At 39.1% G+C, this 12,909-nt stretch overlaps 1 protein-coding gene across 2 annotated transcripts in view; it reads left to right on the top strand.

Annotated features, from left to right (window-relative positions):
- The first annotated feature begins 292 nt into the window (after positions 1-292).
- The window catches only part of LOC146063896 (heat shock factor protein 2-like), a 61,008-nt gene continuing 48,391 nt past the window's right edge, over positions 293-12,909 (top strand). For both annotated transcript variants that reach the window (XM_083176792.1, XM_083176793.1), the window contains exons 1-5: positions 293-530; positions 3,321-3,429; positions 8,052-8,224; positions 9,739-9,822; positions 12,328-12,452. In XM_083176792.1, the coding sequence (XP_083032918.1) occupies positions 438-530; positions 3,321-3,429; positions 8,052-8,224; positions 9,739-9,822; positions 12,328-12,452 (584 nt within the window). In that variant the 5' untranslated portion in view covers positions 293-437. The remainder of the gene's footprint in view (positions 531-3,320; positions 3,430-8,051; positions 8,225-9,738; positions 9,823-12,327; positions 12,453-12,909) is intronic.

Raw genomic sequence — 12,909 nt, 5'->3', positions numbered from 1 at the left:
AATGTATTAATTCCTAATTCTTCGTAGTTATTTATAGTTATTTGTTTATGTGTCTCTACGCCTATGTGTCTGCAATGACAGGCAGCTGTTTAATAACTACTCCTATCCTCTTCGCCGATTAATTTGCTGAAACAAATGCTACATAAATCATAATGTACACAGTAGAATACTGTTGATAAAACTTTGTGAATAAAAAAAAAAAAAGAAGCAAGCGGCTCGCCCACAGACCCAATCACGACACCGGTTGGCAGTCACGTGGGTAGAGGACTGCACCAGTGGCGTGTGCGGATGGTAATCACGTGTGTGGGCTGGGCTGGCGCAGTGTGTCTATGGACTGTGATGGAGGGCATGTAAGCGGCGGGGGACAACAATAGCAGTAGCAGAGGCATTCTACCCAGGCTGAGCATCAGCAGCATAAGAGGAGGAAGCGGGGGAACATGAATGTCATCCCCGGTGTCCCCAAATTTCTCACTAAAATATGGGCGCTGGTGGAGGACACCAGGAACAGCAATTACATCTGCTGGAGCCAAGTAAGGGGCGCTGGTGTCCGCTGTGAGCTGGCAGCAATGCAGCAGCTCATCCCTAGCTGATGCCATGGTCGTGTTCTCTTCATACATTACACTAGGGAGCTATTTGTTCGAATACATTACTGTGGGCACAGTCACACTGTGGCATGGCTGCCTCCCTCATCTCTGCTGTGTAACCAATGGTTTAATCATGCGTTGTGTGACACTACCGGTAGTAATTACAATCTTCCATGATATCACTGAAACATCAATCTTTTATTAGTTAACCAATTATTTATATGCTGCTGCAGGTTACTCTGAGCACCTTGAAGTAGAAAGTAGTAATAAATGTAACTATACAAGAATAAAAAGCCAAATTCCTAATGTTCAAACATTGGCGATAATAGAATACAGGCTATATAATAATTGTTGCGCATGCAGTCATAATACCTTCAGAAGCAATGCCGGCTGTTCCACCTAATGGTTTGGTGTCACTAGGTATTGGGGAGGAGATACTGGTATAAATGAGGAAGGGAAGAAGGACCTGCTCTTAACAGTTTACAATCTACTATTTACTTCCTGTTTAATTGCTAACATTATTTTGTTAGTGCATATTGTCAGTATGGCATTATTTTTAAATAAAAACAAATAGGCCTAATTTGTAAATGGATATGTACACATTATACTGTAACCCATATACCAGTCTGTTTTTGTTTTTTTATTCTAAATTGAACTACAGTTCATCTTGAAGAATAGATGTTCTGATGTAGAAGCATCCAGAGGATTATCAACATACACAAATAAGGATATTTCCATTGTGAACTGTAGCATTTCATCCAGAGGGAATGGAACATACTGTAGGCCCCGATCGCAGTACAAATTTGTTCTCAAAATGGGAAAAACCATGTGCACAAGCAGCAGGGGCAGATGTAACATGTGCAGAGAGAGTTATGTTTGGGTGGGATGTGTTGAAACTGAAATCTAATTAGCAGTTTAAAATAATACAGCCAGTATATTTACCCTGCACAGAAACAAATTAACTTGCCCAAATCTAACTATCTATGCATGTTACATCTGCCCCACCTGCAGTTAGGACAGGGCTGGGCAACACCTGCCCTCCAGAAGTTAATGAACTACACATCCCAGGATGCTTTGCATTAGTTTTGCTATGTGGCCATGCTGAAACTGATGCAAGGCATGCTGGGATGTGTAGTTCATTAACATCTGGAGGGCCGGTGTTGCCCAGCCCTGAGTTAGGGTGACCAACTCATCCCTTTAATCCGGGACACATATTAATTACACAGGTTCTGTGGCAGTTTAAAACCAGGTGAAAGCCAGCCACAGAACCTGTGTAATTAATGTGTCCCGGATTAAAGGGATGAGTTGGTCACCCTACCTGCAGTGCACATGGTTTTGCCCATTTTGAGAACAAATTTGTACTGCGATCAGATCTGAATAAGGGCCGTAGTCTGTAGTAACTCGAGCTAATGGCAAATGCAAAATAGGTTTTTACCTTACATTTAACACTCATTATACGCAGTGTTTTGAGTAGGAGTAATAGTCAAATAGTGCACATTATATGTAGATATTTATCATTAACAATGGAGGGGAATACATTTTTGGATATTGATGCAATGTTGTGCAATGGCACATCTCTTTGGGATATGGTAATTAGGTCAACCACTGAAGGTTGACAAGGCTTAGGTTGGAAGGTCGACACAAGCATTAGGTCCACATGAGTTTTACACACACAGTGGATCAGGCAGTGGCACTCTGGACTTCGTATAGGTGACAATAATAGCCATAGTTATCTATTAATGTTTCAGCCTTTTTGTTGTCATTTATACAAACTCCGGAATGTCACTGCCTGATCTACTGTACACTGGTCCGACTGGGACGGATCGCTCTGAGGGCATCAGGCAAGTGTTTAATTTTTTTTGAGTGCTTGTTGCAAACTCAAAAGTGTGTATGTACTGTACATGAGTGTGTATGTGTGTGTGTGTATATATATATATATATATATATATATTAGTCCTGATGTCGGCACTCATCCCTTACAAATAGCAATAAGATGGCCAGGTGCCCTCCTGGGTATGCAGGTGCAATACTGATGTATAATTGGCGGCACTCACGGCGTAAGAAATGAAGACAAGCTACAACAGGGTGAAGCTTAACGTTTCAATTCATAAACAGAATTTTCGTCAGAAGCGCTTCTGACAAATTCTGTTTATGAATTGAAACGTTAAGCTTCACCCTGTTGTAGCTTGTCTTCATTTCTTGCGCCGTGAGTGCCGCCAATTATACATCAGTATATATATGTATATGTTAAGAGGCGGCACTCTTAGGTCTTTGAAGAAATATTTCAGGCGAGAAACACCATAACTTGGACTTTTCTCAAGGCTGGCAATAGATTCAAATACAGGGAACAGGAATATGTATATATTATGGCGTCGCTTGGGTGACAATTTGCTACTCCAAGGTTTCTATTCTTGCTTCCCTGGTCCCTACAATCCATAACTGTTTGGAAGAGCAATCTGTTCGTGCTTAATCTGTATTGTGCAGGGATCGCGTGCGTGCATGCATCATCATCTGCATAATAAATACAATTCTGCAGGCTGTACATGAAAATGTTTAATTCTCCAAGCATAATGTATGTTATTTTCTTATTATTTTGCATAAGAAGTTTTTTTAAATTATGTTATCATTCTCATTGGTGTCTGGTTTTAATATTTAAATTGTATTTCCTACTTGCTTGTATGGTGGCCAGAACATACTGTAATATAAATACTGTATAACACTTATTTTTCTATATAGGATGGAAACAGCTTCATAGTGTTGGATGAAGGAAGATTTGCAAAAGAAATATTGCCTAAACATTTCAAACATAACAATATGGCCAGTTTCGTGAGGCAACTCAACTGGTGTAAGTATAGACCATTTTATTATGGTTTCTTTCACACTTAAAATAGCCATCAAAATACAAAAGCAGATTCTAGAGGCCTGATTGTACGGCCGCAAATTCTCACGATCAGCGAGATTTAGCCTCCGCCCTGCTCCAGGAAACACCCGCAAATGAAAGTGCATGCTGTGCGAATGGATGTATACGGCTGCACATCCATTTGCACCTGAGCGAAAATGTCCAAATCCCGACGTAAGCCACTCGCCATCGAATGTTTTTTACACTGGACACAAATCATCGCAGCTGTTGCATAGCCATCGACTCCACGGCTGTGATGAATACAGGAACATCAGCCTGCTACTGACGTAACGTATTCTCCCCTAAACGGCCAGCGAACAGAAAATGTTACAGGAGTTTATTGCAGCACGGCCTCGCACTTGCGTATTGTGAACTTTACGCATGCGCAGTCTATAGATAATATGCCATTGTGTGACTTTACAGACATGTGATCAGATCTAAATCGGGCTCTGTCTAGAAAAATAAAACATGTGACTCCCTTATTGAATTAAAACCAGCCTTCCAAGATTAGTTGTCCCTAGTGTAGTCATCCTAGGCCTGAATACCGTAAAAAAAAAAAAAACATGTCCTAACGCCTCAGCCATGGGGCTGTGACAGTGAAAAATTTTTTTTAGTTCTAGATGTAGTCATGTTGGATCATGCTAGGGTAAACAAACCCTTGGTTTAAAAAGGTGGTAAAGTATCCCAAGGTCCAGTGTAATAATTAAATTAATAATTTAAACTAACTAATAGCCGCTACATCTTTCTCTGAACTGAAGAGATTTATTTATTAACAGTTTCTTATATAGCGCATACATATTCCGCAGCGCTTTACAGAGTATATTTGAACATTCACATAAGTCCCTACCCCAGTGGAGTTTACAATCTATATTCCCTACCACATGTACACGCACACAGACATTCTAGGGTTAATTTGTTGGGAGCCAATTATCCTACCAGTATATTTTTGGATTGTGGGAGGAAACCAGAGTACTCAGAGGAAACCCATGCAAGTACGGGGAGAATATACAAACTCCACACAGTTAGGGCCATGTTGGGAATCTAACCCATGACCTCAGTGCTGTGTGGTAGTAATGCTAACCATTACACCATCCGTACTGTACATATTATCTGAAACAAATAAGAGAGAACATTTAGGGACCTATTTTTAGAAGCACATGAAGTGCTTGAGATAATATGGCATGGTAAAGTGTAGTCTTACTATGTTTATCTAATTTAGCTTTTATAATATAAAGAAAATACTATTTTAAAACGCTGCTTAAGGTGTCTGTACAGGCTGTGATAATTGCATGCGTTTTGGTCCTGTTCATATCTGCAAATCGCAGCGTGTATGGGCATAGTTGGTTAGATTGAGCTGTCATGGAGAAAACAATGTGTAATTGTCTATCAAATAAGTTTAACCAGCACAATCCAAAAAAAGTGCTTGTGTTAGTGGTTCTTAATGCCAGACAATAGGAACATTAAAAAAGAATGAGACTTCAAGGAAACCAGAGATGATTAGACAGTCTGTTTGCTAACTGCTTGAGTGTCCAAGAAGTTAAACCCTGAGTCGAAGTGGAGTACCCCAGGGATCTGAACTTGGACCGGTGCTTTTTAATATCTTTATTGGTGATATTGCAAATGGAATTGAGGGTAAAATGTGCCTTTTTGCAGATGACACAAAGGTATGCAACAGGGTAGACACACCAGGAGGGGTAAAACAAATGATTGAGGATCTAGGCAGATTAGAGAAATGGTCAAGAGAATGGCAACTACAGTTTAATGCCAAAAAATGCAAAATCATGCACTTGAGTCTCAGAAATCCAAAGACTCAATATAGTATAAATGGCACTATAATGGAAACTACTGAGAAAGAGAGGGATCTAGGTGTCACTATTTCAGGGGACTTAAAAGCAGGTAAGCAATGTAACAAAGCAATGAAGAAGGCAAGTCAGATGCTTGGTTGCATAGGGAGAGTTATCAGCAGTAGAAAGAAAGAAGTAATAATGCCACTGTATAGGTCATTGGTACGACCTCACCTAGAGTATTGTGTTCAGTTCTGGAGGCCATATCTCCAGAAGGATATAAATACATTAGCGACTGTACAAAGAAGAGCAACTAAATGGTGCATGGCCTACATCACAAAACGTACCAGGAAAGACTAAAATATCTTAATATGTATACTTTAGAGCAGAGAAGGGAAAGGGGGGACATGATAGAAACTTTCAAATATATCAAGGGCTTTAACAAGGTACAGGTGGGAGACATTCTTCACAGGAAGAGAAGCAGCAGAACACGAGGACATGCACTGAAACTAGAGGGAGGAAGATTCAGGGGAAATGCGAGGAAGAATTTTTTCACAGAAAGAGTAGTAGATAAGTGGAATAGCCTCCCAACAGAGGTGGTAGACGCAAATACAGTAGTACAATTTAAACATGCTTGAGATAAGCATATTGATATCCTTACAAAAAAATAAGGATCAAATATGGTTTGAGGTAACATGTTTAAAAAAAGGGGCAGACTAGATGGGCCAAGTGGTTCTTATCTGCTGTCAAATTCTATGTTTCTATGTTTAGTAGCAATGATTGCCCTGAACAGGAGCAAAGTACATGACAGTTAATTTACATGTATACATTAGATAAAAGAAAATTCCAAGAAGACTGCAAATAGGAAGCCCAAATACTAGTAGTAGTCTACTTTGATTTAAGATTTTTTTGTCCATTTACTAAAAGTGAGATTCTGGTGCTTGAATCAGATTTATTATAATTTATTTTTTATTAAAGGTAGATCTTTAACTATGGTATAATGGCAGCTGAATAGGGAATTTCTGTGTCAGCAAGTCATGTGAAATGACCAGTGAATGGACTGTTTATTTGTGAGGAGATAGATATATATATATATCTATCTATCTATCTATCTCTAATAGTATAAATAATAAAACTTTAAATATATAGAAAAGTCTAAAGATTTAATACATCCAATGAGGGTTTAAAAAAGACTACACATACAAATACAATAAATACATAAGAAAGGGGTAGTAGATGCGTTTAAAAAAAAAAAAATCACAATACATATGACTAGATTTCATACATGGACTAAAAAAGAAGAAATAGAAGAAAGAACGCTTAGCTTTTCAGTGGAAAGTGAGTTAGGTATCAGAAGCTGCCCAACATGTTTCATCACCACTGACTTCCTCAGGGGGTGGGGACAAACTGGCAAAGGCTCCTATTTATCAGGAACGCAGGATTACCTCTCTTCCTGCTACTTTAATCAATCAATCAGAACTTGTATAAATCCAGACTGGGAATCGGGCAGATTCTTTATAAAAATAGGATAAATCTGATGTAATAAAGGAAAACCATGGCTAAGAACATTAAAACGGATAGGGGACATGTCCACATAATGCCAAATTTATGTAATTGGTACTGTAACAGAGGCGCTGTGGGGCGAGACGTCACTTCTGCCCCACATCTGCCGTCAGTCTCCTGCTACTGTGCATGCGTGTGCGGCGTTTTCATTCAGGAGGCTCTGTCCATGTAGCTGGATGGCGGCGCTTCCTGATTGTCATGTGTTCTTTTTGTGGTGTGCTCATGCGGCCAGTCATAATAGTAGTTGTCACATAGAAAAAGAAAAATGGGAACAGGTTACACCAATAAGGGAATGTCATGCGCCGTACTGTTCTGACTTGCTATACCACCTCTGGCTCAATGTGATAACCTCATGTATAGTTCACCTCTCTACTATACTTAAAACCATCTGATTAAACTATGTTTCGAAGATATACTAGCTACATCTATTCAATATTTATTTATTAGCAAGTTATCATTTTAACATTACAATCCAAGAAGAATTCTAGCTCTCTAACCCACCGTATATAAATAGCCTAATTAAGTGCACCATTTATCTGTAAATTCTGCTGGTTCTAATAAAGTGGGGATATACTAATACACCTAGTATATTGGTGTGTATATACATGTATGGATATCAAAGTGTATGCATACCCGTGCACTATAATCCAAATCACACTTACACTGCTAATTTTTCTTTTTCTATGTGACAATTACTATTATGACTGGCTGCATGAGCACACCACAAAAATAATTCATTTCAATGCATATTTGTGGCCACGAGGTCTCTCTAAAGGAAACCTGCATGCCAGATGCGTTCCAGAACAAGAGGACGTTAACCCTCCAACGTCCTCACATGACAATCGGGAAGCGCCGCCATCCAGCTACATGGACAGAGCCTCCTGAATGAAAATGCCGCACGCGCAATCTGTTTTAATGATCTTAGCCACAAGATTCTGCCAGATTCCCAGTCTGGATTTATATAAGTTCTGATTGATTGATTAAGTAGCAGGAAGTGAGGTAATCCTGCCTTCTTGATAAATAGGAGCTTTTGCCTATTTTTATATTTATAGTTTTATTATTCGTAACACTTAAAACACAGGTCGCCGAGGTCCAAAACTATTTTTACCATTTACCTCCCTGTGCACAGACTGTCCACCACCGTTTAATTGGACTTGTGCTGACGCCCCATGTACCTAAATATAGACCCATCCTTGACCATATATATTTTTGCTTTTACAGATGGCTTCCATAAAGTTATGCAGGATGAGACTGGAGCAGCTAGGCATGACAAATATTGTTCCGGCAGATACCAACATCAGTTTTTCAAGCGTGGCCAAGAAGAGCTATTGTCATTGATAAAGCGGAAAGTAACCACAAGTACCGGAGACAAGCGTGTGGTCCGCAAGGCTAAGGTTTGTATGCTTGTTTCCTTCTAAGATACTTAAAATATGATATAGACAAAGCACTAATTTTCATGCATGGTCCATATAATAATTCTAGACTTTTTTGCATTCATAGAAAAATGTACTGATTTTTTGTTAGTGTATACAAAGACATTGGGGATATTCAATGTTGGGTCAAGACTGTCGGACTGGCCCGACAACCGTGACCCTGTCCCGCTCTCGGTCTGCTCAACTGAGATTTTTCAGGCGGGATTCAACGTCCCGCCTGCCACGGATCAAGAAGGGGGGTGGCCGCAAGAAGCGGCTGGAAATCGGTGAGCTTTGGCCGAGAGGTCATTAGAACGAGCCTGACTGCTTGTGAAGTCAGGCTCGTTCTGCTGTTGGGAAAGACCGCATTGAATAGGGCCCCGCAGACATTCCCGACGGAGGAGATTGAATATACCTAATTGTGACAGAGAAGGCTTCATTTGTCGGCCTGGGTTATGTTTGTTTTTTGGTTTTTCTCCATTAGACCATTTATTTGTGGTTTTACTGCCCCTCCTTCAGGTTCCATGAGCTGTCATTACTGACCATCCCTGTGGTGGTACTCCACCACCAGACTCCCCTGCATAGCTCCTTCAGTGCGGTGTATTAATAATAATAATTATAATTATTATTTTTAACAATTTGTCCAGGTCGTAGTTACAGATTTATTAAGGGTTTTAATTAACGTAAACCCATTCTTATGGACAGTATTGCTTTACATTTATTCCATGGATGTATTTTTAGAATTGTAAATATTCTGTCTGGCTTAATTCAATGATTGGTGACCCATTTGTTAAATGACTTAAAGAATGGAAAAGCCATTCTACGTTAAGTGGGTAACTGACTCAGCCTTCCAATTCCTACTTTCAAAGCAAAGACTATTACTGTATGTAACAATACTATTCTTTGTGTTTACACAAAAGTTCTTGCTTTATCTTTACACTAATGTATATGTTCAGCTTTTTATACTCCACAACTTGTTTGATCTTTATATTGGGCCTGATTCTGGTTCACTCGCAAAAGAAAATTTTCTCTCTAATGGACAAAACTATGTGCACTGCAGGGGGGACAAAGAGTTAGATTTGGGTGAATTATTTTGTTTCTGTGCAGAGTAAATACTGGTTGTTTTATTTTTACACTGCAATTTAGATTTGAGTTTGAACAGACCCCACCCAGGTGTAACTCTCTCTGTACCCCACCTGCAGTGCTCATGGTGTTGCCCATTAAAGAGACCTTTTTGTAATCCTTACTAAAATTACTCCCAATGTATGAATTAGAATTTGTGCAAATTATAATAACAATGGAGAACATGTTTTGTCTGTACCACACAGAAATAATGCTTGAAAGAACATTCTACACCAATAACATGGCTATATGTGCTTGACATTTAGGGTACATATCTATTGAGAACAAAATTCAAACCAATGCATCAATCTATCTTTGTAACAAATATACGCAATTTATGCCACAAGTTCTTACCCTGTAATTAACCCTTATAGGAGGAGTCTGTTGAGTGTGGAGAGGAGACTTGCACCTTGATCTGCACTGGGCAGACCATTGAGACACACCACTGCAAAACTAAGGTATTTTGAGTTGCACATTATATCCGTTTGTGTGTCCTCCTCCCCCTCTTTAAATACCTGTTATGAGTGTTGTGAGTTGCAAATAAATAGTGTAAATAGGAAGTGCAGATTGCATGTGCAATAATGGACATTTATCATAAACCCTGAAATAGCGCAAGTACAATAAATATTAAGCACTGGGGAAAAAGCCACACGCAGACTACAATTTATTTATATCAATCATACATTGAAAACTCACTGTATATGTATATAATTTACTGGTATGATCTCAAAATATATACATTCATCATGTAGAATCGTGATGAAGCAATAAGGGTCTAAAACCTAGTTTGAACCACATCAAGATCAAACAATATGGAAAACCAAGGATGCCTCCTTTTCCATGTGTATGCAATAACCTAGAAATGTTCAAAAAAAATGAAATCAATATATTGGTCCCCAAAATGATAATAGCTTACCACAACAGACCTTTTCTTTAGTACCGCTCCTGTATTAGCAGATAGCACAGTGATTTGGTAGTGATTGCATACTTTCAATGGTAGATATTGAAATAGTTGATATTTAACAGCTTTTTTTTTTCTTTAAATATTAGTAGCCAATTTATCATGTGGGTTTAAGAAATGTGTATGCACTGTGAATATCGCCCTCTCAACTTTTCGAACACTGGGCTTTGCTATTGTGGAATGCTAAAACTGAGCGTGCATGCTGTGATGTGTAGTTTCACAACAGCTGGAGACCCATGAGTTTGCCATGCCTGGGCTAGAATATTATTAATAATCAGTGGCCCCTCTCACCAAAATGTAGAAGTCCTGTGTTTGAAAAGTTGATAAATGTCCGAGTCCATAAACTATTATAATAGGGCAGGTGGTATTTGAAGGGAACAGTGCCCAACAGCTTTCTATATTGTTTTTTGACTTGTACTTAGATTTTATTAAGATGGAAGCCTTTGATCATGTTCCAAAGGGGTTGTAGTATCTGGGGCGCTAATACTAAACAATACAGTGCACAAAGGTATAAAGAGTAAAGTCCACTGGGCCATTTAAGTAGGAGTTTGCCTGGTTTAAAATCGGCAATATTTTTACCCAAGACTTAGGGGGGTATTCAGTCCCGGCAGTCATGACCCTGGCTCGTACTCGGCCAGCTCTACTGTTTATCGGCAGACGGGATTCAATGTCCCGCCTGCCAATCGACAAAAAGGGGGTGTGGCTGCATAAACGGCCGTGGATGGTTGAATTATGACCCTGATCTTGATAATCCACGGCTATTCTGGGCAAAACACCCAACTGCTTTTAAAGTTAGGCCCGTTCTGTCGATCTGCCTCTTCAATGCTGTCAGGAAAGACAGCATTGAATAGATGCCCGCTGCTATTTCCCCTAAAGCTACTAGGAAAGTGGATAGCCAGATCTGAAATGAGCACGTGTTACAAAGTCGAGTTTTTCACAGTCTGCATTATCTATAGTTGACCTCCAATCTGACCCACTCAAGGCTTTTATGGTGTATTATTTTAGATTTGCCCATATGGCCTTGGAGTTTGTGGACTTATAAACCCAACCTGGTCTAAAATATTTGTATACAGCTTTATCATTGTTAGGAAACCACTTTCTTTAATCTTCTACATGCCTTTGAATAAGAATCACCTGATTCTTAATTACATTGTAATGGGAGGTAATTGCAATGTGTTTATTGTGTTTTATTTTTTCTGGTGGATTGGCAGTTAAAAAAACCCTGCTCTAATTTAGTGCCCCTGTGATTGATATATAGCCTTTCAAGTACTAAGTATCAGAGCGCTGTGAAAGGTTCCCTCCATCTGTCCCTTTGCTCACTGTAATGACATTTGGGGAAGGAAATGTATTTCTCCTTTGCATAGCGTTGTGTGGATCTTTTGGATACATTTACTAATGTCTCTCCAGTCTTATTAGTTTCTCATATATGCATCATTTAGAAGAACTTCATTTACTAAGTGAATTCATTTCTGTTAAATTCTGCATGTATGTATGTAAGTAAGTTTTGTTTATGTAGCGCACTTTCTCCAACAGGGCTCCAGGCGCTTCATTGCTTGTGTTTTTTTTTTTTTTTTATTAAACGATCAACAATTGTGTGTGTGAAAATATTAAAGTGACTGGTAGATGGGGGGGGGGGGGGGGGGAAACTATAATTCTTCTCATTGATTCCCAAATAATAGTATTAATATGGGAGCGGACTGACGAGGGACGATGGATGTTGAACTACCTGTTAGCCTTTAGCTTGATTTTATTTAGTAGATGCAGATATTCGTTCTTCTTGTGTTTTGTCATAATGTACATTCCCATTATATTGCTTTCAGTCCCAAACAGTCTACTAATACTCCAGTGTCTTATTTAAAATGTATGTATGCCACAATATTATATACTAGTAGTATATATGCTCTTTCTATGCTTGGTTTCATAGGCACATATGTGAAATTCAGAAGTGCATTTAAACTCATCCTTAAAGCGAATCTTGCTTACAAAGTCTACTCTCTACTAGGTTCCCGTCCTCCAAATTGAAGAAGGTAAAACAGGACCAGATGACCTTCAGAAAATCTTAACGTTCCTCCATCAGCTGCAAGCAAGACAAGATGTTCTTGATACAACTGTCGAATCTCTAAAGAGGTACAAAAGGGGGGCATTTAGCTAGAGGGGTAAACCTCATTACACACTGGGACAATCCCATTTGTTAGGGCTGTTCCACTGGCAGGCCGCATTTACCCTCTGTATCACTTGGTGCTCTGCTCCCGGAGTGCTGGGTATGCCCCATAGTGATGAAAGCAGAAGGCATGGCTAGCAATAGCGGAATTCGTGCAAGACCATGTGGCCTGGTTCACTTCTTTATAATGTTAGCTATGCCATTGTAACTTTTCATTTAAAAGGGAATTAAGAATGTAGACATTTAGGAAAATAACTATAAGATTGTGCTGAATATTTGCTCTTTACAGTTTCAGTTCAGTGTGTACAGTATATCCAGAAATGCATTTTTAACAGTAATGAATGTTTTCAAATATTACATGCAATTCTTAGTACTTGGCTCGGAGCATACTATTAAATAGTAGAAGTTAAAAGTTGTAATTTA

This window comes from Crinia signifera, chromosome 3 (genome assembly GCF_055691185.1).
Source record: "Crinia signifera chromosome 3, ASM5569118v1, whole genome shotgun sequence".
In the NCBI taxonomy this organism is placed as follows: domain Eukaryota; kingdom Metazoa; phylum Chordata; class Amphibia; order Anura; family Myobatrachidae; genus Crinia; species Crinia signifera.
Note: the sequence above shows the minus strand (reverse complement) of the source record. Positions and strands in the feature narration are given on the sequence as shown.